Below are 25,543 nucleotides of genomic sequence, written 5' to 3'. Positions count from 1 at the left end.
GGATCGGAGGCGTGCGCCACCACCCTGGCTTAAACCATTTTTTAGGAATATTTAGTTTATTCTGCCAGGCATGGTGGCACAGCCCTCGGGAGGCAGAGGCATGCGGGTTTCCACGAGATCGGGGCCAGCCTGGTCTGCACAGCTCCAGGACAGCCAGAGCTACCGAATGTCTGGAAGCCAAGCAAACCCATGACCCACGCGCCTCTCCACAAAGGAAACTAAATACCTAACCCAGATTAGAAACCACCGGGCGCCCTCCAGCGACCCGGGCCCAGCGGACGCAGGCGCGGCTCGCACCACGTGCTCCGGGCGCAGACCAGCCATTGGTCGGCCTCCCGCCGGGGGGCGTGGCCCCGTGCGGCTGCGGCAGAAGATGGCGCTGCCCTTTGCACGCCGCTGCAACTTGCACCGCTGGGGAGCCAAGCGATGGGGACCCCCTGCTGGGGAAGCCCGGAGAGGTAGGGTTATTTCTTTTCACTCTTTCTCTCCCAAGTACTTAACGTGTCGTTCCCAGAGCGCGCCCAGAGAGCTCCACCCCTCGTTTCTCCTGCCCCGCCTGCCTTGGTTTAGCAAGATTCCAAACTTGGGGCATCAATCTGTGGTTCCCCCTAACCCCCTCCAACCTCCATCCCGCTGTGATTTGCGGCTCCCGGGGCTGCTCTACTAAAGCGACATTTCTAATCTTAACATTTGACTTTTCCCATCATCGCCTGACCGCTTCAGATCAAAACCTGCCCTAGGGTTCTAACCTGTCACTACCTTTTTTCCCCCCTTCCTTTGCTCTGCCCTCAGGCATCAGTTTCAAACTGGAAGAAAAAACTGCCCACAGCAGCCTGGCGCTCTTCAGAAGTGACACGGGTGTCAAATACGGCATGGTGGGATTGGAACCCACCAAGGTGGCCCTGAATGTGGAGCGCTTCCGGGAGTGGGCAGTGGTGCTGGCTGACACCACAGTCACCAGTGGCAGACACTACTGGGAGGTCACAGTGAAGCGCTCCCAGCAATTCCGGATCGGAGTGGCTGATGTGGACATGTCCCGGGACAGCTGCGTCGGCGCTGATGATCGCTCCTGGGTGTTCTCCTATGCCCAGCGCAAGTGGCACAGCATGTTGGCCAACGAGCGAGCCCCGATTGAGGGCATAGGGCAACCAGAGAAAGTGGGGCTGCTGCTGGACTATGAGGCAAAGAAGCTAAGCCTGGTGGATGTGAATCAGATCTCTGTGATCCACACACTACAGACGGATTTCCGGGGCCCAGTGACGCCTGCTTTTGCCCTTTGGGATGGAGAGCTGCTAACCCACTCAGGGCTAGAAGTGCCCAAGGGTCTCTAATGTGACCATTACCTAAGCCTCTTAATCATGCTTATGGCCAGCTTTCTTTTCAAAGGGTCTAAAGCTGTTTTTACGTTGTCGCAAGCAACTGGTAGCTCTCACAGTTCAGTTGGGATCCTTTGCGCAATATTTTAGTCACCTTCCTCAGGTCCCTACTCTGTGAAAGCAGGTATACAGCCAAACTTTGCCCCCACATTACTGCCAGTTTCCTAGAGTATCAGGTGAATTTTCTCCTCGAGTCGCTTCCTTGGGTCCCTGTACTTGTGCCCAGGTGTCTTAGACTGTTCAGTCCTGGGGTCCTGTCTTTTAGCCACTACCTCTCCTTCCCTTACCCATGTGTAACTTGTTTTGGGGGTTCACCAGATTCTCCAGAGTAAATGCTTTCTACCTCTGGCTGGAGGAGTGGTGGCCTTTTCTCTGATGCCCCTCAGGTTCTTGGGTTCTGGCTCCGTCCATGCTGCGTTGACCCAGTAGGTCAGCACCACAGACATCAGTCCTACATAGATGCAGCTACCTGTGCTCTGAGTCCATCTATCTTCTCCTGCACACCTCTGATACCCAGCCAGTTTGTCATAACCATTGTGCCAGTTACAGCTGTGACCAAAGGTAGAGAGACACTAGAGGATCTGTGGGGCTGTCGTGCCAGAAACTCTAGTCTTTAAGAAGTTCCAGCTACATATCTGCCACAGTTGGAAACTTCAGGGAAAAGAGGAGAGTTTTTTTTACATAATCCATTTTGGAGCCTGGTCAGACCCCAAACTTCCATCCCCCTTGGCCACAGGATACACTTAATCAAAGCAGTGTTTGAGGTTGAGAACCTGGTGGAATGGATGAGTATGTATGTAGAATATATATTGTTTGGACTTTGTCTGACCCTGTGGGACTGTAATTCTATTATCGATGATGGTGATGAAATTGGATATCCTTAGGGGAGAAAAAGAATGACTGGATTTAGAAAAAAAAAAAAACTCATGTAATTAAAGTTTATTTGAACACAAAATACTTTCTCTGTCTATAAAATTGCTGTCAGCAGTGGCAGAATGTCCTGCTAAGGGGACAGATCTCTGCAGACTTCTAAAGCCAGGTGCGTTGGCTCCCACTCACGTCTCTTACTCTGTGGCAGATACATATGCATGGTGACTAGATTCTCTCCAAGGAAGTCTGTTCTCAAGATGACTTCTTCAGAGAGGAAAAGGGGACCTGTGTAAAGACCTAGGCTACTTTTGAGTGGAGGAAACCATTAAACTATACCTTGAGGTCTCTGTGGGTGGCTACTGCAGGTGTCCACTGAGGCTCTTCTGTGTGCTGTTGGCTGAGGGAATGGGGTGTTATGATGCTCACAGAAAACACTGGCCTCTGTCACCAAGTGGCTGTGTTGATCCCCATGGAAGCAGTGTCCCATAGTGTTTTTGGTGGCTGTGCATTAAATATATGGCCAGCTCATGCTTTTTCCTGAGCCGGGACAGCCTCCGGCCTGTGCTCACACCATGCTTTCTAAGTTCTCTTTGGACATGGTTTCAGCCTCTGCCTCAGCCTGAGTTTCAGAGAGCATGTAGGAGTCATGGTAGTCTTGAAGCAGCTTGACTACCTCCAGGTGGTTGAACTGTATGGCATCATCCAGGGGAATGTTGCCCCACCTGTGAGGAACAAGGATCACGGTTAGGCAGGGAAGACCTGAGACTACCATAGTTCCATGTATATGCACGGTGGCTGCAGGGCGGTGGGAAGGTTGGGTCACCTCCTTCCCTTGGATCCTCCTACTCACCTATCCTTGACAAAAGGATTCACTTTGCAAGCCTCGATCAGAAATTTGACAACTTCAATATGTCCTAGGAACAGGGTAGAGGGGAAGTGAGAGAGTACACAGGTAGGTCCCGAACCGTTGGGTGTCAACCCTTGGTAACTTGAGTCTGTGCCAAGAGGGGAGGAGAAAAGCCCTTGACATTTCCTTCTTGCCAGCACCTAGTAACAACCTGTCTGTCAGCTGCAGGTTGGACAAACTGTGGACAAAGCTGGCTGATGCCCTTTAGGAGCACAATGATAGTGGTGCACACCCAGTGGAAGAGCAGGGGTCTCACACTTGAAGTACCTTCCGCTGCGGCAACATGCAGAGCTGTGCGGGAGTCGTAATCTTTCTGCTCCATATCCATGGCTGACAAAGCAAACCTGAGGTAGTGGAAAGCAGCTTGGGTTACCCACGGCAGGCGAGAATCACTAGATAGCCTTCTGAAGTAGGGCCAGCCTCGATGGAGTCCCCACTTCCAAGGCCGATGCTGGTCATACCCAAGTCAGTCACAGTGAAGTTCTTAACTCACCACAGGCACTTTGATTTTAAAACAACGAAAAGCCGGGCGGTGGTGGCGCACGCCTTTAATCCCAGCACTCGGGAGGCAGAGGCAGGCGGATCTCTGTGAGTTCGAGGCCAGCCTGGGCTACCAAGTGAGTTCCAGGAAAGGCGCAAAGCTACACAGAGAAACCCCATCTCAAAAACCAAAATAAATAAATAAATAAAAATCGTAAGGCTGGAGAGATGGCTCAGCAAAGTGCTTGTCAGGCGAGCATGAAGAACTGAGACCTGAGTTTGATTCACACAACACACATTAAAAAAATAAATAAATAAATAAATAAATAAATCAGGCATGGTACCACACGCCTGTAATCCCAGACTGGGTGGGAAACAGAGACAGGGAAGTCCTGGGGCTTGATGTGTTGGTGAGCTCAAGGCCAGTGAGAGATTCTGTCTCAAAAAGCAAGGTGGATGGCCTTTGAGGAATGAAACCTGAAGGTGTCCTCTGGCTGCCATACGTACACATACCCACAAATGTGCAGTGGCACAAACAGGTGCATGTACACAGATAACACAAACACACACTACACACACACACACACACACACACACACACACACACACACACACGGACACACAGACACGGACACGGACACGGACACACACACGGACACGGACACAAACAGGCATGTACTCATTTAAATTGCTATGTGTCTGTTCTAACACTAAAACTGAAGCATTTAGCAGTTTGCTCTGTTGTGTCCTAATAAGATGTATTTTATCTCATTTGTTTAGTCACAGTAGAATTACCTTCGAAGAGCTGAGACATCCCCACTATATGCAGCAAATAACAGGTTCACCACGGTCTTGTTCTGAAACATACAGCGTACCCACCTGGGATTTAATTGTGGCTTTGAATCCACCCATGCCCAGCTCTACCCATGACTGTCCTCCATGGATGGTTCACCAGGGATATGGCTGAAGTGTTATGGGATGGATGTTTCATTTTGAAATATCCTTTAGGCTACCTGAGGTTTTCCTTACCCGGACTTCTCCTCCTTCACGTCGTGGGTCTAACTTCCGAGTACAGTGCCGCAGGTTGTCATAGTTGTGGAAGTTAAAGAGAGACACCAACTTCTAGAATTAGAAGCCAGAGGAATCATTTACATATCTCTTGCCCTTTCTAGGAGCTCAAAATTGCTTTAACTATAGTGGCTACCATTAATTTATTCTTTCTTGTTTTTTGAGACAAGGTTTCTCTGTGTAGACCAGGCTTTCCTAGAACTCACTCTGTAGATCAGGTTGGCCTGAAACTCACAGAGATCCACCTGCCTCTGCCTCCCGAGTGCTGGGATTGAAGGCGTGTGCCACTACACCCAGCTCATTGATTTATTCTTTTTTTTCTTTTTTAAAGATTTATTTATTTATTATGTATACAGTGTTCTGTCTACAGGCCAGAAGAGGGCACCATATCTCATTACAGATGGTTGTGAGCCACCATGTGGTTGCTGGGAATTGAACTCAGGACCTCTGGAAGAACAGCCAGTGCTCTTAACTGCTGAGCCATCTCTCCAGCTCAATGGTTTATTCTTAAACAGTATGAAGTACCATATACAGAACATCTTACCTGGCAGAAGTTGATACCCCTTTGGCTGTTCCCCAGCTTGTCTAACGGAGGTGACAGACACATCATCCCCATGACATTGGGAACAACCAGGAGGATGGCTCCTGACACAGCTGATTTGGCTGGCAGACCCACCTGAGGGACAAGGAGGCTGGTCTAAGTGATGGCGCAGACAAGGCTACAGATACCCCACCTCAATGTTTCAGCTTTTTAATTCACCCCTGACCACTGTCTTCTCCTACAAATACAAATACAAATACTTAATACAAATACGGGGTGCTTGCTAAGGCATGAACAGCACTCTGCTGGGTGTCATGCTCAAATGAGGAAATGCTCCCCAGCCCTCCCTTCAAAAAGAGATTTCATTGGACTTTCCCTATATGAGTGTACGTGTGTGCACCGACCGAATGTGTGCCTGGTGCCCGGGGAGGCCAGAAGAGGCTATGGGTTCCCTGGAACCAGAGTTTCAGATGGTCCTCTCCCAAAGCAGTAAATGCTCTTCAACAGCCCGCCATTTCTCCAGCCCCAGGAAACAGTCTCTCATTCAACTTTTATTCTCGTGGTAGGAGAGAGACAAGAAATAAACAGCGGCTTATAAGATGGCATATCAGGCAGGTGCTTCCTGGGCATCTGAGTTTGAGTCTAGCATCCTGAGTTTGAGTCCCCGAATCCACAAAGGTGGACAGAGAGGAAAAAACTCCACAAAGTTGTCCTCTGACCTCCACACATGCACTGTCATGCGTACACATACACCGATGATAAATAAATTTTTAAAATTTAAAAATGGGACCTGGGGGCTGGAGAGATGGCTCAGTGGTTAAGAGCACTGGCTGCTCTTCCAGAAGACCGGGGTTCGGTTCTCAAAACCGGCATGGCAGCTCACAATTGTCTGTAACTCCAGTTCCAGAAGATCCTACCGCCCTCTTCTGGCCTGTGTTAACACCATATGCATATGGTATACAGACATACATGCAGGCAAAACGCCCATACATGTAACTTAACAATAAATTAAAAAAGAAAATTTTTTTGAGACAGGGTTTCTCCCTGTAACTCTGGCTGTCCTGGAACTTACTCTGTAGCCCAGGCTGGCCTTGAACTCACAAAGATCCACCTGCCTCTGCCTCCCAAGTACTGGGATTTGAACAAATAATAATAAAATATTTAAAAAGGGGTATCTGGATAGGTGACTCAGTAATTAAGAGCCTGTACTGTTCTTGCAAAGAACCCATGTTCATTTCCAGTCACCAAAACTGGCAGGGTCACAACCACCTGAAACTCCAGCTTGGGGGTGGAGGTGGGGGGGGATGGAGGTGGGGGGGTGGGGATGGGGGTGGTGGAGGTGGGGGTGGGGTGGGTGTAGGTGGGGTGGGTGGGGGTGGAGGTGGGGGTGGGTGGGGGTGGGTGGGTGGAGGTGTTGGGGGAGTGGGGGGATGGGGTGGGGGTGGTGGGTGGGTGGAGGTGGGGTGGGTGGGGGTGGGGGTGTGTGGAGGGGTGGAGGTGGGATGGGTGGAGGTGGGGTGGGGGTGGGGGTGGTGGGTGGTTGAAGGTGGGGGGTGGATCCAGTACTCCTAGTCTCAGTGGGCACCTGTACTCACCTGTACATACTCAATCATAATAAAAATGAATCTTCAAAAACAGATAAAATAATTACAGCAAACACGGAAAAGAAAAGGACTAGTGTGCTCTGAACAGGGGCGGAGGAGGCAGTTTTGTTTGAGTGCAGAGATCAGAAACACCTCCGGAGCCTGGGGATGCAGGTCAGTGGCACAGCACTTGCCCAGCATGGGTTAGACCCAGGTTTGATCCCCGATGCCAAGTCAAACAAGTCCAGCTGTGGAAGTGCATGACTGTGGTTCCAGTACTTGAGAGGTTGAGGCAGGAGGGTCACTGTGAGTCTCAGGCTACAAGCAAGTCAACCATGCATCTCCTTGGAAGAAGGGACGTCTAGGATGGGAGTCAGCCATGTAAAGGGTCCACATATTTAAGGAATGGGGTACACTTGGCAAGTTCCCCTAAGGATTCTTAGCCTGTTTGCCCAGGTAGATGTTTGTGAAGGAGGCGGGGGTAAGCTTCACCCCGTCCTCTCTTCTCGGCACTGGGATCGTGGCACACGGACAGCAGAGCTGGAGCACTCACATGGAAGGCAAACTGGCCAGAGAAGTCGTACATGCCGCAGGAATGCATGAGGCTGAGGGTGTTCCGGACGGCTTCAGCGCTTAGGACGCTCTCGCCCGTGATGGGGCAGATGCCACCGTTGGCAAGAGTGGCCGCCATGACGCTGCCTGATTCACAGGTGACCTCCACAGAGCACAGCTATGGAGACAGGAGAGGTCAAAGGGCAGGGTGCGCAGGAACACAGTCATGAAGAGTGATGTTCTTCACATCTAGAGCTTTCAATGTGTCTCACAGGGCAGCCAGAGAGGCATGTCTACCCTGTCACCCAGAGAAAGAGGGCAGTCTGTCCTGTTCCCTTGGCCCTGGGAGTGTCTGCATACCTGGAAATAGAGGTCGAGGGCAGCCATCATGTCCACTCCCTTGGGGAAGCACTGGAAGGAAGAACAGTCTCTTCAGCATATAATTCACACACCAGAGTCACACACGGTCTCCAGCCCCTCTGCCCCTGACCTGGTGGCACAATTCCCAGGGACCTTCTCTACTGGTCTGTCCCAGTTACCTTCTTCTCCTTGAGGTAATAGCCGATGGCGTAATTCCGATCTCCAGTTTCCTTCTCTGACTGGAATCTGAAGCAAACACCACATTTAGCACTTGACGTTTAAGAGGTGGGTAGAAGGAAACACCTTTCCCCGGATACACAACCCTATTCCCTCTGTCAAACTGAATCACCCCCTTTAGAACATCTCACAGAATATCAGCGGGAACTTCTGAACCTGAGCAAATTCTTGGTGTAGCTTTGTAGTAAAAATGCAAACAGACCAAAACCAAACCCACCCAAAGCTGTCTAGCCGTTCTGTCTAGGGAATCTGGCAAGGCTTTTGGCTCTGAGAGTCTTGGCTAGAGGGCTTAGGCACAAACTGTCACACTGCCTTTCTCGTTATGTGCAAATCAGAAATGAGCCGCTCTTTCTCCAGGTAAGTGTCAGTGAAGGGGCTCAGAGGAAGCTGGGAGGCCAAAATTCCCCTTGGATTCCTTCTTAAGATGATATCTATTCTCTCCCCCGCTTTACTCTCCCCACCAAGCAAACAGATATGCAACAGTACAGTGTACTCAGCCAGTCCTCTAAGCAGCCTTACGTGGCATTGCTGAACCCCATGAATTCATTCCCAGCCATCTTGTTCAGATACTGCAGCACCTGGAGGAGGAGAAGGGCAAGACAGACGCCTTTTGACTAAAGAGCCCTAGAAAACACAGCTCAGGCTGGCAGGCCACTCGGAACCTCTCGGCCCCGTTCTCAGCTTTTCCCAGGGGAGCAGGGTTCCCCACCCCTCTGGAGTTACTGGTGAAGAAACTGTTGGCCTAAGCCGGGCACTGGAGATAGCTGTAGAGGGGAGCGTGCCATGTGAAAGGCAGCAAGAAGGTGAGCACAAGGAACTTACAAAGTCAAACTTCTCTGCTTTGTTACAATCCATCTGCAGAAAAAGCGAGAGAAAGCAATCAGTGTTCCGGCCTCGACGGATGGGAGACAAGGGCGTGGTGCAGCGGACATGCTCGGCTAGCCTTACTCCTGGGGACGGTACGTTTTACAGCGTCTCTGGCTTGTTCTGAGACAGGCCTGGGTTGTCCAGGCCGGTCTGGGAGTTAGTCATGGCCCTGTGTTGCTCTAGTCTCTGAGTATCTGGTGTTACAGGCACGGGATCCTTCTTGTTTAAATAGCTTTCTTCCTGCAGGTGTAGGTCTAGTAACAGAGAAACCAAACTTCTAACCAGTTTGGTGATGCGTGCCTATAACCCCAGCACTTGGGAGACTGAGGCAGGAGGATTACTGAAAGATTTCAGGGCAGCTCGGCGACTTAGAGAGATCTTGTTTCGAAAAACAAACAAAAATTTAAATTATCAGGGAATGAGGATTCAGATAACGCACTGCATCCTTCGGCCTCACTCCTCCCCAGCCCCACCCCTCCCCAGCCCCACCTCTCCCCAGCCCCACCCCTCCCCAGCCTCAGTCCTCCCCAGCCTCACCCCTCCCCAGCCCCATCTCTCCCCAGCCTCACCCCTCCCCAGCCTCACCCCTCCCCAGCCTCACCCCTCCCCAGCCCCACCCCTCCCCAGCCCCACCTCTCCCCAGCCTCACTCCTCCCCAGCCCCAGCCCCACCTCTCCCCAGCCCCACCCCTCCCCATCCTCACCCCTCCCCAGCCTCACCCCTACTTTCCAGCCTCATCTTAAGTCCTCATCCCTGTCTCCAATTCTGTCCCTCAGTTCCACCCCTATCCCTGATTACTACTATCCATTCTATTCTATTCTATTCTATTTATTTATTTGGAGCTGAGGCTCCTAGGCAAGTGCTCTACCACTGAGGTAAATCCCCAACCCCCATTTTATTTATTTTTTTAGTAAAGGTCTCATATATCCCAGACTAGCCTTAAACTTCTGATCTTTCTAACCATACCTCCCAAGTTCTGGCATCACAGGCATATGGAACCATGGTCCAACGTCTTTTTTGTTTGTTTATTTGTTTGTTTGGGGTTTTTGTTTGTTTGTTTGTTTTTTGAGACAGGGTTTCTCAATGTGGCCCAAGCTGTCCTGGAACTTGCTTTGTAGACCAGGCAGGCCTCGAACTCAGAGATCTGCCTGTCTGCCTCCTGAGTGCTGGGATTAAAAGTGTGCACCACCACCCCTTGGCTCCCACTCATGTTCTTTTTTTTTTTTTTTTTTTTTTTTTTTGAGACAGGGTTTCTCTGTGTAGCTTTGCACCTTTTCTGGATCTCGCTCTGTAGCCCAGCCTGGCCTCGAACTCACAAAGACCCACCTGGCTCTGCCTCCCGAGTGCTGGAGTGCTGGGATTAATGCTGGAGTGCTGGGATTAAAGGCGTGCGCACTCACGTTCTTTATACCTCATTCTCTAGCCTTGCTCTAGCCTATCCCTGATTCCCATACCCTCTGTGACGGAAACGGGCTGTGTCTGTTGAATATTCAATTACGTTGATAAATGTTTTTCTTCTACTACCAGAATTGAAACAAGGACCTCAGGTGCGTTGGTCAAATGCTCTGCCACTGAGCTACATCCCCAGCTGCATTGTTAAATGGAACAGAAATAACTTTTCAGCAGTGCCAGAGATTGAGCCCAAGGTCTCCAGAGATGGTGGGGCAAATGTTTTGCCAATGCCCTTACTTACTTACTGGGGAGCTCTGCTAAAGTTAGGTGAGTCAGATGAGGCAGATCCCAAAGACAGGACAGTAAGCAGACAGACCGTCACAGAACAGTCACACTGGCCTTAGTCCCTCCCCCAGATTCCTCGCCTCCAGCATTTGTCAGCTCTAGAGTCAACTCTCCAGGGACTCTGACACCTGAGTTCCTGGGGGGAGGGTTCCTAACACCACCTTCCCCAGGAGGGGCTGTGATTGGCTCCGTCCTGTGGCTGCCCACACTGCTCCCAGGTTCTTGCTCAAGTCCTGAGAGTCCTGCAGCTGATGGGCCTGTCTGACACCACACTCAAGGCCAACTCACAGGTCCAGGTGACGTGAATAGCTGCCCTGGACTGGCCATTCACCCTTTTCTCGGTGTGCCTCTCACCCAGGAGTGGCCAATCAATGCCTGATGGTGCTGTCCTCCCCTTGCCTTTGACCTTTGCCTCTTGGTCCTGGGCAGGGGTCACGACCTGCTCACTTCTGTAAGCGTCAGGAGCTCTGGGCTGCAGAGTTATAGGTGGGGGCAGGGAGGACGTGTGACTGACATCCATAGCTTATAACACAAGGCTTCCTGTTGTATTTTTCCATGCCTCTTATTAACCCCCAAAGGACTCAGCACCCCACGAGTCTCCCTAGAGAGATGAGCAGATGAGGGGGTACAGGAATACGGGGGATTGAGAGAATATTAGCTTTCAGAGGGTTAGAACGGTACTGACCTTAATCAAGGAGCTGACGACAATGGCGCCAGCGTTGACCATGGGGTTGTGGGGGATTCCTGGGGAAACACAAACCGCAGAGCCTTGTCAGTCACTCACGAAAGCTTACTTAACATCGTTCCCAATCCAAAGCTAAGCGTCTGGGTCTGGTTCCTACCTGGATGGGAGAAAAGGCAAAGAAAGAAAGGAGGAGGTGAGGTGCAGGGTTAGGGAAAAGGCAGATGGCAGTGTGAGCCCTGGAGATGCTCACCTTCCTCATTGAGGGAGAGTTTGTTATAGCGCAGACCACTGGGTTCCTTTCCCACAAACTTGTGCACATAGTCAGTGCCTAAGGTGCTCACAGAGATGGCGTAAGTCAGGGGCTTGACACAGGACTGCAGGCAGAAAGGGATCTTCGTGTGGCCCACAGAGTGCCTGGAGACAGAGAGGTGCCGTAAAAGGGATTGGGCTTTGTTCTGCAGCTGTGCACCTGCGCCCTGTACCTGCGCCCTGCAGCACCTTCCTCTCACCCAGCAGCTCTTTTTGTTTGTTTTAATTTTTATTTATGTGCATTGATGTTTGACCTGAATGTATATCTGTATGAGGGTGTTGGATACCCTGGAACTGGAATTACAGACAGTTGTGAGCTGCCATGTTGGTGCTGGGAATTGAACCTGGGTCCTCTGGAAGAATAGCCAGTGCTCTTAACCACTGAGCCATCTCTCCAGCCCCCTTGTTTGTTTTTTGAGGCAAGGTTTCTCTACAGTACCCTAGCAGTCCTGGAAGTTGCTCTATAGACCCGGCTGGCCTTGAACTCAGAGACCCTCCTACCTCTGTCTCCTGAGTGTGGGGGGCTTAAAGGCGTGTGCCACCAAGCCAGGAATCACCCCATGTCTTACCGCTGACCATCCACAGTGCACAGGGAAACGCCCCAAAGGTCTGGGTTTGACTTGGCCAGGTGAGGGATGTAGGCTGCTACCTGGGCACGAATAGGCAGAGAAAGGGGAGACCGGTGAATACGGAGACCAACACAGCTGTACTCAGGGCCAGAAACTGTGGTAGAAGCTCAAATTCTGTCACCTACATGGCAGATGGTTTCCCTTCTGTGTACTGCTTCCAGAAACACCCAAGCCTTTAGTCCCTGGCAACTTTACCTCTCTGTAGCCCTAACCCTGGAGGGATAGAACATTAAAAATAAATAAATAAATAAAAAATAAATGGCAGAGTTGGGGATTTAGCTCAGCGGTAGAGCACTTGCCTAGCAAGCGCAAGGCCCTGGGTTCGGTCCTCAGCTGCGGTGGGGGGGGGGGGGCGCAATTCTAGGGCTAGGTTTTCAGGCTCAGTCCCTGTAAATCTCCTTGAAAGCTGGATTGAATATCTTTACTTTGAGACAGGGTCTTCCTATGAAACCCAAGTTGACCTCAAACTTCTGATCCTGCCTTAACCTCTCGGGAGTCAAGATCATAGGCCTGTACCACCAAGCCTAGCTTCTGCCATCCATGTCCACAAAAACTAAGTTCTTGCCACTCACTATTAGAGTCCCACGTAGAAACACATGGAACCCTGTCTTTATTTCTGGAGGCTCTGCTTCTCATCCTCTATCACTGAATCCCCAGCTCCCAAGGAGTCTCTGTATCTGGCCCAGAGCCCTCACGCCCCACCCCCATTTCCCTGGCCCTCACTTTGCCTCCAGTGAGCTCTTTGGCATCCTCAAATATGCGATCCACATGGCCCGTGAACTCCTCAAAATCAGGAATGACAAACTTCTTTCGGAATGCCTGAGTCAGGAGCACAATGTTGCTGCTCACACACCTGGATCCCAGATACGAGTGTGTTAGGGGCTGGAGAGGTACAGGCGGGTAGGAGCCATGGAAGTTGGGGATAAAGAAGGTTGTGAGTGTTCATCTGGCTTTGGACTAACAGCTGTGTGACTTTTGGCCTGTCATTTTAATCTCATGAGGCTTAAATTTCCTAACCTCCAAAATGAGAGGTTCTAAAGACACAGGAAGATATCCCAAGACATTATGAGAAAAATATTAAAATCAAAATAAGCATAGCATATGGGCTTTAATGTTGAGAAGTCCTAACATATATAGCCATAAATGTATGTGAACACACAGGACATTTTCTAGAACACATTCACTGTCTGTTAATGTTTACGTCTGGGAAAGGGGCTAGGACTGGGTAGAGAAGAAAATATATTTCTGTATTATTTTTCATAATGAGTATGTATTGCTTGTATAATAAATAAAACAAAATGAAGGGTTGAACTCTTTAATTCCCAAGACTCTTCGTCCTACAGAACGGTTCTGGGGGCACTGCTCATTTCTGGGGTTCTCACTTTTGGAAGAGGTCTCGGTCCAAGAGGCCACCACTGCTGGACTCTTGGACCATTTGTTGCATCTTGTTCATGCAGTCCTGGAGCCGCGGGTCTGACGTCTGCAGTCCAGTGGCCTTCAGGGCCTTTGGGGGAAAGAAGAGGCCTGGTAAGGTCAGCCAAAGACAGCAATCTATTCCTCAATCTTTCCCAATAGATACTCACATCACTCAACCCTAATTACTACAACAGGCAGAACAAATGGGTTTGGGTACTAAGCAAAAAGGGGCTGGACCAGCTTTAAAGGTCAACAAGTCTCTTGATACTTTCCATGAAAGGTGTTCTTTCTGGACTTCGGGAAAGGATGATGGCATTGGCTCTCTAGCCCAGGCAGCCATTATCCCTCTGTGTCTTCTGTCCTCACATAACAACCCATTAGCTGCCCTGCACTGTCAACCAGCCTTTTCTTATGTTCCAGAGACTCTAAGGAATCAGGGTTCTCTGAACAGGCAGACAGGCACTTACAGTAGTGAACTTGTGGATGGGGATTCGTTCCTGTCCCTCAGCAATGGTGTAGAACAGCAGGTCACCAAGTCGAGGCAGCATGCCGATGTTTGATGCATCGCTGTTTGGGGGAAGAGGCAGGAAGGCAGGAGCCTGAGGATGTTCCCTCTCCTCCTCCCGGAACATGGATCTGTCATGAGTTCACCCTAGGCTCCTCCTCTGAGCCATCAGATGTCAATCTGTAATCCTAACTTTCACCTCTGGGATGAGATACTGTAAATCTTACTGTCTAGCTTTCTTTTAAAAGAATCTCTGAACTTTCTTCAGACCTTTATTTCAAGCTGCCTTCTAGATAATTCCACTTCTAGATATCCCATACACACTGAAAACTGAACACATCCAGCGCGAGATGTCTCTTCTCGTGTGTTTCTCCTGAGGGTTGGTCCATGACTACCCACCTGGAGGCCAAGCTGAAATACAGAATTGATTGTTCCCACACTGTCTGTATGGAGTTGGTCACTAACACTGGATGACTCCATCTTCGTATTTGCTCTCAAACCCACCCTCTTTCCTCCTGTACAGAAGAGCGCCCTAGAAAGAGTCCTACTCTGCTCCCTAATTGCTATATGACTTAGGTAGCTCATTTACTATTGCTAACCTGCTTCTCCTTATCTAGGGAATAACGGTAGAAAGGTCTACTTTACATGGATAGGCTGTGTGAGGCTTAAGGCCATACTCCATGATAAACTCTGATGTAAAGTGAGTCAATCATCAACTTCCTGCCTGCAACTTGCCACTATGCTCTTCGGCCACTCATGCCAGCTGCCGTTCTGAAACTTAGCATTTCTCCACTTAAAATCCTAAAGCCGGGCATGGTAATGCAGGCCTGTATCCTTTAATCCCAGCACTCTGGAGGCAGAGGCAGGGGGAATCCCTGAGTTGAAGTTGTAGGCTAGCCTGGTCTACAGAGCGAGTTCCAGGACAGCCAGGGCTACACAGAGAAACCTTGTCTCAAAAAAACCAAAAAGTCCTGTGGTACAGCTGTGTGAGGTGGCCCATTCCTGTAATCCTAAAACTTGGCAGGTAGGAAGCAGGAGGATCAGGAGTTCAGGGTCATCCTCAGCTGCACAGTGAGTCTGAGGCCAGCCTGGGCTACCTGAGACCACGGGAAAAACAATAAGTGTTTGAGAATGTCTCAGCAATTAAGAGCACCCGTTATTCTGGCAGAAGGTCTGAGTGTTGGGTAGGCAGCTCACAAGTGCCTGTACCTTTGGGGATCAGATCCCTTCTTCTGGCCTTCATGGGCAACCCTCCCCAATAAATAGAAATAAATATTAAAACAAAAACCTCAGTGCCAGCCAGGCATGGTGGCATGTGCCTTTAATCCCAGCACTCAGGAGGCAGAGGCAGTGGGATCTCTGTGAGTTTGAGGTCAGCCTCGTCTACAGAGCAGTTTCAAACAGCTGAGGCTATACAGAAAAACTCTGTCTCAAAAACAAAACAAAACAAAGCAAAACCCTCAGTGCCTACAGATTAAATTCCTTTTATCCCTTTCTCTTCTTCTTCTTCCTTCTCCTTTGCAGTACAAATACTTTAACAGCTCTAAGTCACCCTGTGGACCAAGTACTGAATAATCAGGACCTCGCTGCAAGCTCAGCCTCAGAGTCTTTCTGACTGGAGTAGAATGTGCATATCGCTCTGTACACACTGCTTTTCAGACTGCAGCTGTTGGGATGCGGGGTGTCGTCCATAAGTCCTCCATGCACCTGCCTGTACTGTCCTTAGAAGCCAATTCTGCTCAGGACGTTGGTGACCCTGGACAGTTTATGGGTCGCACTCAACTGTGTGCACAGTGATGGCAATCGTGTTGGTGGAGAGTGTTTTTGGTTTCTTTTCTTTGTTTGGACAGGATTTTGAGAGGGGGTCTTGCTGTGTAGCCTGGCTGGCCTTAAACACGTGATCATCTCTGCCTCCCAAGTGCTGGAATGACAAGCATGATAATGAAAAACCGTGGCTAGCTCTTTTATTATTATTCAAATAATTTCACACATATATAATGTATTTTTATCAAACCAACCCCCATTTCCTCTAATCCCCTCCCTTCCTACTCCGATGTCTGGGTAGTTCTCAGTTCTTAGCACGGCATCTACCTAACTCTTTAAAACTACACCAGTTTTCCAATTCTTTATCATTCTCCCCTATGGCGGTTATGCTAGGTAACTCCATACCCCAATTATGACTTCCTTAGTGGGACAGACATGATGAGGCTTTGTGGCCTTTGCTAGAAGACCTTCATGACTTTCTTCTTCAATTGGTTCTCAAGGTGCAGGCCAAACGTAACCAACCCTGTGGCAGCTGACCTAAATCTCCAGATATTGTGTATGCTGCTAGTGTGTCTCACACACATCCTGATGAACGTCAGGTGACTCACCCACTCCACTGTTGGCTCCTTGTGCTTGGCACATCTCTCTCTCTCCCTAGACTGAGCAAAGTGTCTACAACACATGGACCTTCAATAATAATGACCAACCTACATTACTCCGCCCAGCTAGGAAGGCCCTTCGACCCCAAAGTTCACTCCCACTGCTATAAAACCCCTAAAACACCTAAAGCAGCAGTTCTCAGCCTGTGGGTCACAACCCCCTCTCTTTCACAGAGTTCACCAAGACCTTTGGAAAACATAGCCAGAAGCTAGAAAGATCTCCCCTGTTCATGGGTCTGTAGGATTAATAGTAAAAATGGCCATCTTACCAAAATAATCTACAGATTCAATACAATCCCCATCAAAATTCCAACACAATTAATTACAGACCTTGAAAGAACAATACTCAATTTCATATGGGAAAACAGAAAACCCAAGCTAGCTAAAACAATCCTGTACAATAAAAGAACTTGTGGAGGTATTACCTTCCCTGATTTCAAGCTGTACTATAGAGCTATAGTAATTAAAAACAGCTTGGTATTGGCATAAAAACAGACAGGTTGATCAATGTAATTGAATCAAAGACCTATACATAAATCCACACACCCATGGACACCTGATTTTTGATAAAGAAACCAGAAATATACAATGGAAAAAACTCTTCAATCAGTTGCTGGTCTAACTGGGTGTTGGCATGTAAAAGAATGTGAATAGATCCATATCTATCACCCTGCACAAAACTCAAGTCCAAATTAATCAAAGACCTCAACATGAATCTAGATACACTGAACTTGACTGAAGAAAAAGTGGGAAATTTCTTTGAGTGCATTGGCACAAGAGACAATTTCCTGAACAGAACACCAATAGTGTAGGCACTAAGATCAACAATTAATAAATGGGACCTCATGAAACTGAAAAACTTCTGTAAGGCAAAGGATGCCATCAATAGGACAAAATGGCAGCCCACAGAATGGAAAAAGATTTTCACCAACTCCACATCTGACAGAGGGCTAATATCCAAAATATATAAAGAACTCAAGAAACTAGACATCAACAAACCAAATAATCAAATTAAAAGATGGGGTAAGGCCGGGCATTTGGTGGTGTACACCTTTGATCCCAGCACTTGGGAGTCAGAGCCAGGTGGATCTTTGTGAATTCAAGGCCAGTCTGGGCTACAGAGCAAGATCTAGGAAAAGAACCAAAACTACCCAGAGAAACCATGTCTCAAAACAAAACAAAACAAAATAAACAAACAAAAAAAAATGGGTAAGATCTAAGCAGAATTCTCAACAGAGGAATCTCAAATGGCCGAGAAATGCTTAAAGAAATGTTCAACATCCTTAGCCATCAGGGAAATGCAAATCAAAATGACTTTGAGATTCCATCTCACACCTGTCAGATGGCTAAGATCAAAAACCACAAGTGACAGCTTATGCTAGAGAGGATGTGGAGAAAGGGGAACACTCCTCCATTGCTGGTGGGAGTGCAAACTTGTACAGCCACTTTGGAAATCAGTATGGTGGTTCCTCAGAAAATCAGGAATCAATCCACCTTAAGATCCAGCTATATCACTTGGGCATATATCCAAAGGACACTCTATCTTACCAGAAGGACACTTGCTCAACTATGTTCATAGCAGCTTTATTCATAATAGCCCAAAACTGGAAGCAACCTAGATGTCCCTCAATCGAAGAATGGATAAGGAAAATGTGGTACATTTACATAATGGAGTATTACACAATATTAAAAAATATGAGATCATGAAATCTGCAGCCAAATGGATGGAACTAGAAAAAAAAAATCACCCCAGTGAAGTAACTTAGACCCAGAAAGACAAACACAGTATGCACTCACTTATAAGCCGAATATTAGCTGTAAAATAAAGGATAATCATGCTACACTCCACAGACCCAGAGAGGCTAATTAACAAGAGGAGCCAAAAGGGGGCATAGATCTCCCTGGGAAGGGGAAATAGAAGAGATTTCATGGGTGGACTGGGGACAAGGTGGGTATGGGAACAGGAGAGATCAGGTGTTGGGAAGAGGGTCCTGGAGAGATGACTGGAATTGGGAGGCATTTGGGGGAGTTGAGCTAGAAACCTAATGCAATGGAAACCCCTAGAATCTATGAGAGTAGCCCTAGTGAAGACTCCTAGTAATGGAGGGATACGGGGCCTGAACCAGCCATCCTCTGTAACAGGCAAAGCTTCCAGCGGAGGGGCTGGGACATCAACACAGCCTCAAAACCTTCTTCCTCTACAGTCAGTCCTGCTTGTGAGATGTGGTCAAGGTGGCACAGAACTTCTACTAGTGATCAGCACATGATTGGTCCAACTTGAGGCCCAAGCCAGGAGAGGGAGCCCATGCCTGACACTGCCTGACACTGCCTGGATGGCCAGGACCCAGCTGCTGGACAACCCAGGATTAGAACCAAACACAACTGGCCAAAAAAAAAAAAAAAAAAAAAAAAAAAAAAAGTCAATGAAATGTTTCCTACTGATATTCTTGCTATCCTTGTAGACCAGAGCCTAGCATAATCATCATCAGAGGCTTCTTAAGAAACTAATAAGAGCAGATGCAGAGACCCACGGCCAAACATTAAGCGGAGCTCAGGGAACCCTGCAGAAGAGGGGGGAAGAAGGATTGTAGGAGCCAGAGGGGTCAAGGACACTGCAAGAAAATCCACAGAATCAACTAACCAGGCCCATAGGGGCTCACAGAGACTCAACTGACAATCAGGGAGTCTGACTTAGGTCCTCTGCATGTGTGTTATGGTTGTGTACCGTGGTCCTCTTGTGGGACTCCTCCCAGTGGGAGTGGAGGCCGTCTCTGACCCTTTTGCCTGCTTTTGGGACCCTTTTCTTCCTACTAGGTTGCGGCATCCAGCCTTCATGAGGGGAGGTGCCTAGTCTTATTATAACCTGACACGCCATCTTTGGTTGATATCCCTGGAAGGCCTGCCCTTTTCTGAAGGGAAAGGAGGAGGAATTGATATGGAGGACAGGAGAGGTGCTGGGTAGGAACCAGGAGAAGAGGGGGGAGGGGAATCTGTGGTTGGGATGTAATATATGAGAGAAGAATAGATATATAGATAGATAGATAGACAGACAGACAGACACACAAGAAAAACCACAGATATTTACATTATGATTCATAACAGCAAAATTGTAGTTATGGAGAAGCAATGAAAATAATTTTGTGGTTAGGGTCTCTACAACATGAAGAATCGTATTAAAGGAAGGTTCCTAATGATAACTGTATTATTAGGAAAGTTGAGAACCATTGATCTAAAGACTTCTTGGTCTTCCAAAAATTCTCCTATTAATGTTATCATACTTAGAAAACCTTTTGTTTCCCTTTTTCTTTTCTTAGTATTTTGAGACAGTGTTTCTCTGTGTAGCCATGGCTGTCCTGGAACTCACTTCGTAGGCCAGGTTGGCCTCGAACTCAGGGATCCACCTGCCTCTGCCTTCTGAGTGCTGGAATTAAAAGCATGCTCCACCATGCCCAGCTCAAAAATAGACTAATGACTTAATCCCAGTATTCTGGAGGCAGAGGCAGGTGGATCTCTGTGAGTTTGAGGCCAGCCTGGTCTACAGAGCAAGTTAAAGAACAGTTAAGGCTATACAGGGAAACCTTGTCTTGAAAAACCAAAAAAGAAAAAGAAGAAAAAATGGAAGAAAAGGAAAAAACCTAAAAGGAAAAGGAAAAAAAAACCTATTTTTGTTTTCTTGTGTGGTTCTAGGGGTCAAACTTGGAGCCTTAGGCATGCCAGACAATGTCCTACCACTGAGCTCCATTCCTAGTGCAGAGGAAATACTGTATCAGATTGTGTCCAAACAGGACAACTTGTTAAGATCCAGATCTTTAAAGCGCTTTTACTCAACAAGCCGACTTCCAGAAACATATCTTTCAGATGTACAAAGTAACAGTCTCAGATGCCCATTGCATTGTGGGAAGACTTGCCCAGTAAGGAGGAACATATCCTCATAACCCCACAGCTCTTGGGAGGCAGATGCAGGAGGATCAAGGAAGGTTCCAGGCCAGGCAACGCTACTTCGGGAACCCTGTCTCAAAACAAATCAAAAAGAGGTATGAGTAACTGGAGATGGAGGCAAGTTCAAGGTCTCCTACATAAAGAGTTCGAGGCCAGCTTAGGCTACAAGAAACTGGGTTTAAAAAAAAACTGGGTCCTCCTCAGAGGACCCAGGTTCGATTTCCATTCCCCCATGATAGCTCACAACTGTCTGTAACTCCAGCTCCAGGGGATCTGACATCCTCTTCTGGCCTCCCAAGGCAAACAAGCAGTTCACAGCTATACATCTACAGGCAAACTATCTACACACACAAACATAAAACTTTAAAAAGCCATTCAAAAAATTGAATGTAGGGTGAGCAAAATAGCTCGGCAGAAAAAGTGCTTGTCACGAAACCCTGGACATCTGAGTTTGACACCTGAAGCCCCAGAAGCCACACAAAGGGAGAAGGAAGAGCCAATTCCACAATTACCCACTGACCACGTGAGCAACTCATACACATGCGATAATTAAAAATCAGCCAGGCGGTGGTGGTGCACACCTGTAATCCCAGCAATCGGGAGGCAGAGGCAGGCAGATCTCTGTGAGTTCGGGGCCAGCCTGGTCTACCAAGTGAGTTCCAGGAAAGGCGCAAAGCTACACAGAGAGACCCTGTCTTGAAACACCAAAAAAAAAAAAAAAAAAAAAAAATCAATTAATTAAAAAAATAAAACTCATAAATGGAAAGTATAGCTTACCAAAGAATATGAATATTATAATTCTACATTTGTTAAATTATATGCATATATATGTATATATATAAGCTGTATATGGATATATCACAGTATTAACTATTTATCTCTAATTCTAGTACTGGGATCTTTCTCTTTTTTCCATTTTTTTTTTTTATTTTATTTTTTTGTTTTTATTTAAATTGGTTTTTCAAGACAGGTTTTCTCTTGTGTAGCGTTGATGGCTGTCCTGGAACTCACTCTGTAGACCAGACTGGCCTCGAACTCAGAGATCTGCCTGCCTCTGCCTCCTGAATTCTGGGACTAGTTATGCACCACCACACTCAGCCTGGTGCCCTGAGAGGGCAGAATACCCCAGATCCCCTGGAACTAGAGTTATGGGTAGTTGTTCACCACTCTGTGGGTGCTGGGAACTGAACCTGGGCCCTCTCTTCAAGAGTATCAAGTGCTCCAGAGATGAAGAGCTGGCTCTGTGGTTAAGAGTACTTGTTCTTGCAGAGGCCCTGGGTTCAAATCCTACTACCTACATGGTGACTCATAACCATCTGTAACTCCATTTCTAGGGGACCCAACACCCTCCTCTGCCCTGTCAGTAGGTACCAGGCATGAATGCAGTACACAGACAGTACGTTTTATGTGTAAAGCAAAACACCCATACACATAAAATAAAATTTTTTTAAAAAAGTAACTTCATAAAGCCAGGTGGTAGAGGCACGCACCTTTAATCCCAGCACTGGGAAGCAGAGGCAGGTGGATCTCTGAGTTCAAGGCCAGGCTGGTCTACAGAGCCAGTACCAGGACAGCCAGGGCTACACAGAGAAACTTTGTCTCAAAAAACAACAACAAAGGTATATGCCACTATGCCTGGTGCTAGGTATTTTATTTTTAAATGTTTTTAAAAGATTTATTTTATGTATATGAATGCACACACGCGAAAGCCTGGGAGTTACGTGTGGTTGTGAGTCATCATGTGGATGCTGGAAATCAAACCCAGGTCCTCTGCCAGATAGCAAGTACTCTGAGTGGGCCACCTCTCAAGCCCTACACTAAGTATTTTAAAATAATCTGAATTACAAGGTATTTCCTCTTTGCTGCCCTCCTTTACCTTCCAAACACAGACCTCCCTCTACCTCATGGTGTCACACTCCCAGAGCCCATCACTCTCCAGTACTGTTCACCCGGTTGCCTGGGCAGTGGTGGCGGCGGCAGTCGACTTCCTGGGTTGAAGATGGGCCCGAAGGAGAAAACTCTTCAATTCAGGGAGACTGAGCAAAATCTGTGTCTCACGGATTTTCCTCATTCAGGAATAATCAACACATTCCACGACCAAGTTGGGAACTTGGTATGAGTGTTTTGCCTGCATGTAAGATATTCTACTGCTAAGCTCTGCTACAAAAACACGCCGGACACATACGCACTTGCGTGCGCATCAGCAATGACGCGCACCACACATTCCCGACTGACGACACGCAGAAACAAGAAACACCACACAGACAGACCCAAGTGCACTTGAACCTGGGGCAGGAAACTGTTCCATACTCACGACCTTCCCTAAAATACCAGGACCAGAGAAGGAAGAGGGGATGCGGATGGGCAGGTGTGCCCTCGGCCCTGCACTCAGACACTAGCACCAAGCAACACTGCGCGCCCATCTGCGTCCCCAATTAAGTACGCACCTTGGACAGGCATCATCTCGAAGACCGACCTGCCCAAACGCCCTCCCGGGCGGACGGCACCTGGCCGCCCGAGCGCGGCGGACCCAAAGCCCCACATCTAAAGGAAAAGGCATCGCAGGCTAGTGAGCTCGGAGAGGAGAGGAGAGGCGCTGTCTGGGGAAGGGCACTCCCAGGGAGCGAGCGAGAACGACAGCGGGAGTGGGAGCCAGCCTGTCCCCAGCCCCTGTCCCGCGAGCCTTACTGATCGGTGTGCTGCGGCTGGTGGCTGTGCGGCGTCCCCCTGCCCTGCGCCGCGGCCTCACTGAAGTGGTACCGGACGCCCCCGCCCAGGAGCGGGCCCCGGTTCGGGTGACCCCAGCCTCCCCGCCGGCGGTGGCTGCCCGCGCGGCTCAGCGCGTTCTGCAGAGCCCTCATGGAGCGCATGCCCCCGGCGCGCCACCCGCTCTGCCCGGGCGCTCCAGACGTGCGAGCGGCGGCGAGGAGGGAGGGGCAGAAGAGTGGCGGGCGAGCCTAGGAGTGGGGGAACAGTCCGGCGGCGAGTCCAGCCTGCGGGGTAAAGGGCCAGCTGGGTGGGTGGAGGTGGGGCCGGGGGAGGGGCCAGTCCCGGGGCGACCGGGACCCTGTAGGTGCACCCATAGCCCCTTGATTGCCTCCGGAGAGGAGCGCCGCGGGTACGGGTGAGAGCCGCTGCTGGGTGGGGAGAGGGCGGGACCTGGAGTCAAGACGGACAGGGCCCACGACCAATCATCGAGGGAGAGGGGCCCCGGGAGGCGGGGAGAGGCGCGGAGGCGGTGCAAGGCAGGTCCCAGCGCCCGCGGACTCCCGGGCACGTCACTGCGGTGGCGGTGGGGAGAGGATCCTGGCTCTGCCCGGCTGGAGTTGGGGGAGACGCGGCTGGGCTGGGAAGGATGGAGTTCTCTGGTGCGGATGAAAATGCTGCTCGGAGAGGGAAAGATGGGAGTGAGCGGGATGCAGGAGCCGTCCAGTGACCGTCGAAGGCCAGAACGCGCTGTGCGGGCTGCGGGCTCCATGCGCCCCCGTCACGGCCGCGCGCGGGCGGTGAGTGGAGAGCATCCCCACCCAGGAACAGCCGCGCTTCAGTGCGAGCCGTTAGGGTGCTGGGTTCTTAGCGTTATCCCCCTCCAGTTTATTTGGTGGCTGTGGAAGACTTAAGTTCTTTCTGTAAAGTTCGTGCATTAAAATAAGCCAGTGAACACGAAAACGTTTTTGTTGTTGTTGTTGTTGTTGTTGTGTTAGAGACGGGGGTCTTGTGATATAGTCTGTGTTACCTTAGCATTCAATTTGTAGCCAGGGTTGGCCTCGAACTCCTGGCAAACCTTCTGCCTCAGCTTCTCAAATGCTGGGATTACAAGTGTGTGCAACACGCACACACGCACACACACACACACACACACAGAAAGAGAGAGAGAGAGAGAACAAATAAAGAAACACAAAACATATAAATGCTCCCCCAAATTTTATTTTTATTTTTGAGACTGGGTCTCTCTATGTAGCCCTAGCTATATTGACCATAGATAGACCAGGCTGGCCTCGAACTCACAGAGATCCACCTGCCCCAGCCTCCAGAGTGCTGGGATTAAAGGTGTGCGCCACCGTGTCAGGCCCAATTTTGTCTGTTTTGATCGCTTACCCCTCTCGTTCTCTTGGATAAGAAAATACGCAGAAGTCTTTGAGAATTAAGGGTCTAGTAGTCAGAATTCCTGTAGTCCCAGCACATGGAGGCAGGGAGGTTAGCAGTTCAAGACTCAGTTCTGCTGCTACCTAAGCGGTCCAAGGCCAGTGTGGGCATGGGCGGGCACACCTCCTCTTAGCCCTTTTGTTCAGCAGCGTTCTCTCTCCTCAGCAGCGACCTGTGAAGCCGTCATTAGGCCTGTTTTGAAGAGCAGAAACACGGAACAGAGAAGCCTCGGTGGGTAAAGGTGCCTGCCTGACAAAGTCCTGCATTCAACCCCTGGAGCCCACACAGTGGACAGAGACAATGTGTCCCCCCACCCCCAGATAAATAAATGCTTTAAAAAAACCCACCTTTTTAATAAAAAGAAAGTTAAGATAGAGCTGAAATTAGACACAAGCCTCATATCACACGCTTTCTCCTCCATGCAGCCTTCTCCAAAATTGACAACTGAATTAACCCAGGCGAAAACAACCTCACTCCTGAAAGTGAGATAGTATTGGGCATTGTCTCCTGAGCTGCCCAGGCTACGTTACAAAACTCTTAGTTTTCAGTTTTGAATTTAAAGGACCACGCTACTGACCGGGAGTGATGTGGTACACTCCTTGTAGATCCCAACATCTGAGGAGCTTAGGTAGGGGGCAGGAGGGCAAGCTGGAATAGCTACGTGAGGGGAACTTGCCACAAACAAAACATGGCCACGGGAAAACAAATATCAAGCCATGCTTGAGTGTTTAGTAGGACCCGCAGCTCTTCCGACTGTTTGGAGTGGGTATTTCGTTTGAAACCAGGTGGACCTCCTCCTGTTTGATCTTCCTGCTGTCAGCCATCCCCTGTATGGTTTATCTGTTCGCCTCTCCGAAGGACTTCTCTAATTCGGGGACCACAGCTTGCTGCCCTACTCCTGGCTTTGACCCAA

The 25,543-nt window shown here is 49.1% G+C and overlaps 2 protein-coding genes across 4 annotated transcripts; one reads left to right on the top strand and one right to left on the bottom strand.

Annotated features, from left to right (window-relative positions):
* Window positions 1-357: 357 nt before the first annotated feature.
* Spryd4 (SPRY domain containing 4) lies at window positions 358-2,325 on the top strand. The gene is made up of 2 exons (XM_036169665.1): window positions 358-458; window positions 793-2,325. Exons 1-2 carry the CDS (start codon window positions 374-376, stop codon window positions 1,329-1,331), a joined length of 624 nt encoding a protein of 207 aa, XP_036025558.1. The 5' UTR covers window positions 358-373; the 3' UTR covers window positions 1,332-2,325.
* Window positions 2,301-23,633, bottom strand: Gls2 (glutaminase 2). 3 transcript variants are annotated; one of them, XM_036169662.1, is made up of 18 exons: window positions 23,173-23,633; window positions 14,085-14,184; window positions 13,584-13,705; window positions 12,925-13,054; window positions 12,142-12,221; window positions 11,514-11,677; window positions 11,264-11,322; window positions 8,797-8,829; window positions 8,494-8,552; window positions 7,917-7,983; window positions 7,738-7,788; window positions 7,379-7,555; window positions 5,246-5,377; window positions 4,663-4,755; window positions 4,429-4,490; window positions 3,421-3,497; window positions 3,097-3,160; window positions 2,301-2,968 (listed from the first exon to the last, which is right to left on the bottom strand). In XM_036169662.1, exons 1-18 carry the CDS (start codon window positions 23,352-23,354, stop codon window positions 2,812-2,814), a joined length of 1,809 nt encoding a protein of 602 aa, XP_036025555.1. In that variant the 5' UTR covers window positions 23,355-23,633; the 3' UTR covers window positions 2,301-2,811. The 3 variants fall into 3 exon arrangements, with proteins under 3 accessions (XP_036025555.1, XP_036025556.1, XP_036025557.1); XM_036169663.1 differs by having other exon boundaries at window positions 22,932-23,240; XM_036169664.1 differs by lacking the exon at window positions 12,925-13,054.
* Window positions 23,634-25,543: the final 1,910 nt, after the last annotated feature.

Source organism: Onychomys torridus, chromosome 20 (genome assembly GCF_903995425.1).
Source record: "Onychomys torridus chromosome 20, mOncTor1.1, whole genome shotgun sequence".
NCBI classification, from domain to species: domain Eukaryota; kingdom Metazoa; phylum Chordata; class Mammalia; order Rodentia; family Cricetidae; genus Onychomys; species Onychomys torridus.
This window is presented reverse-complemented; position numbering and strand designations above follow the sequence as displayed.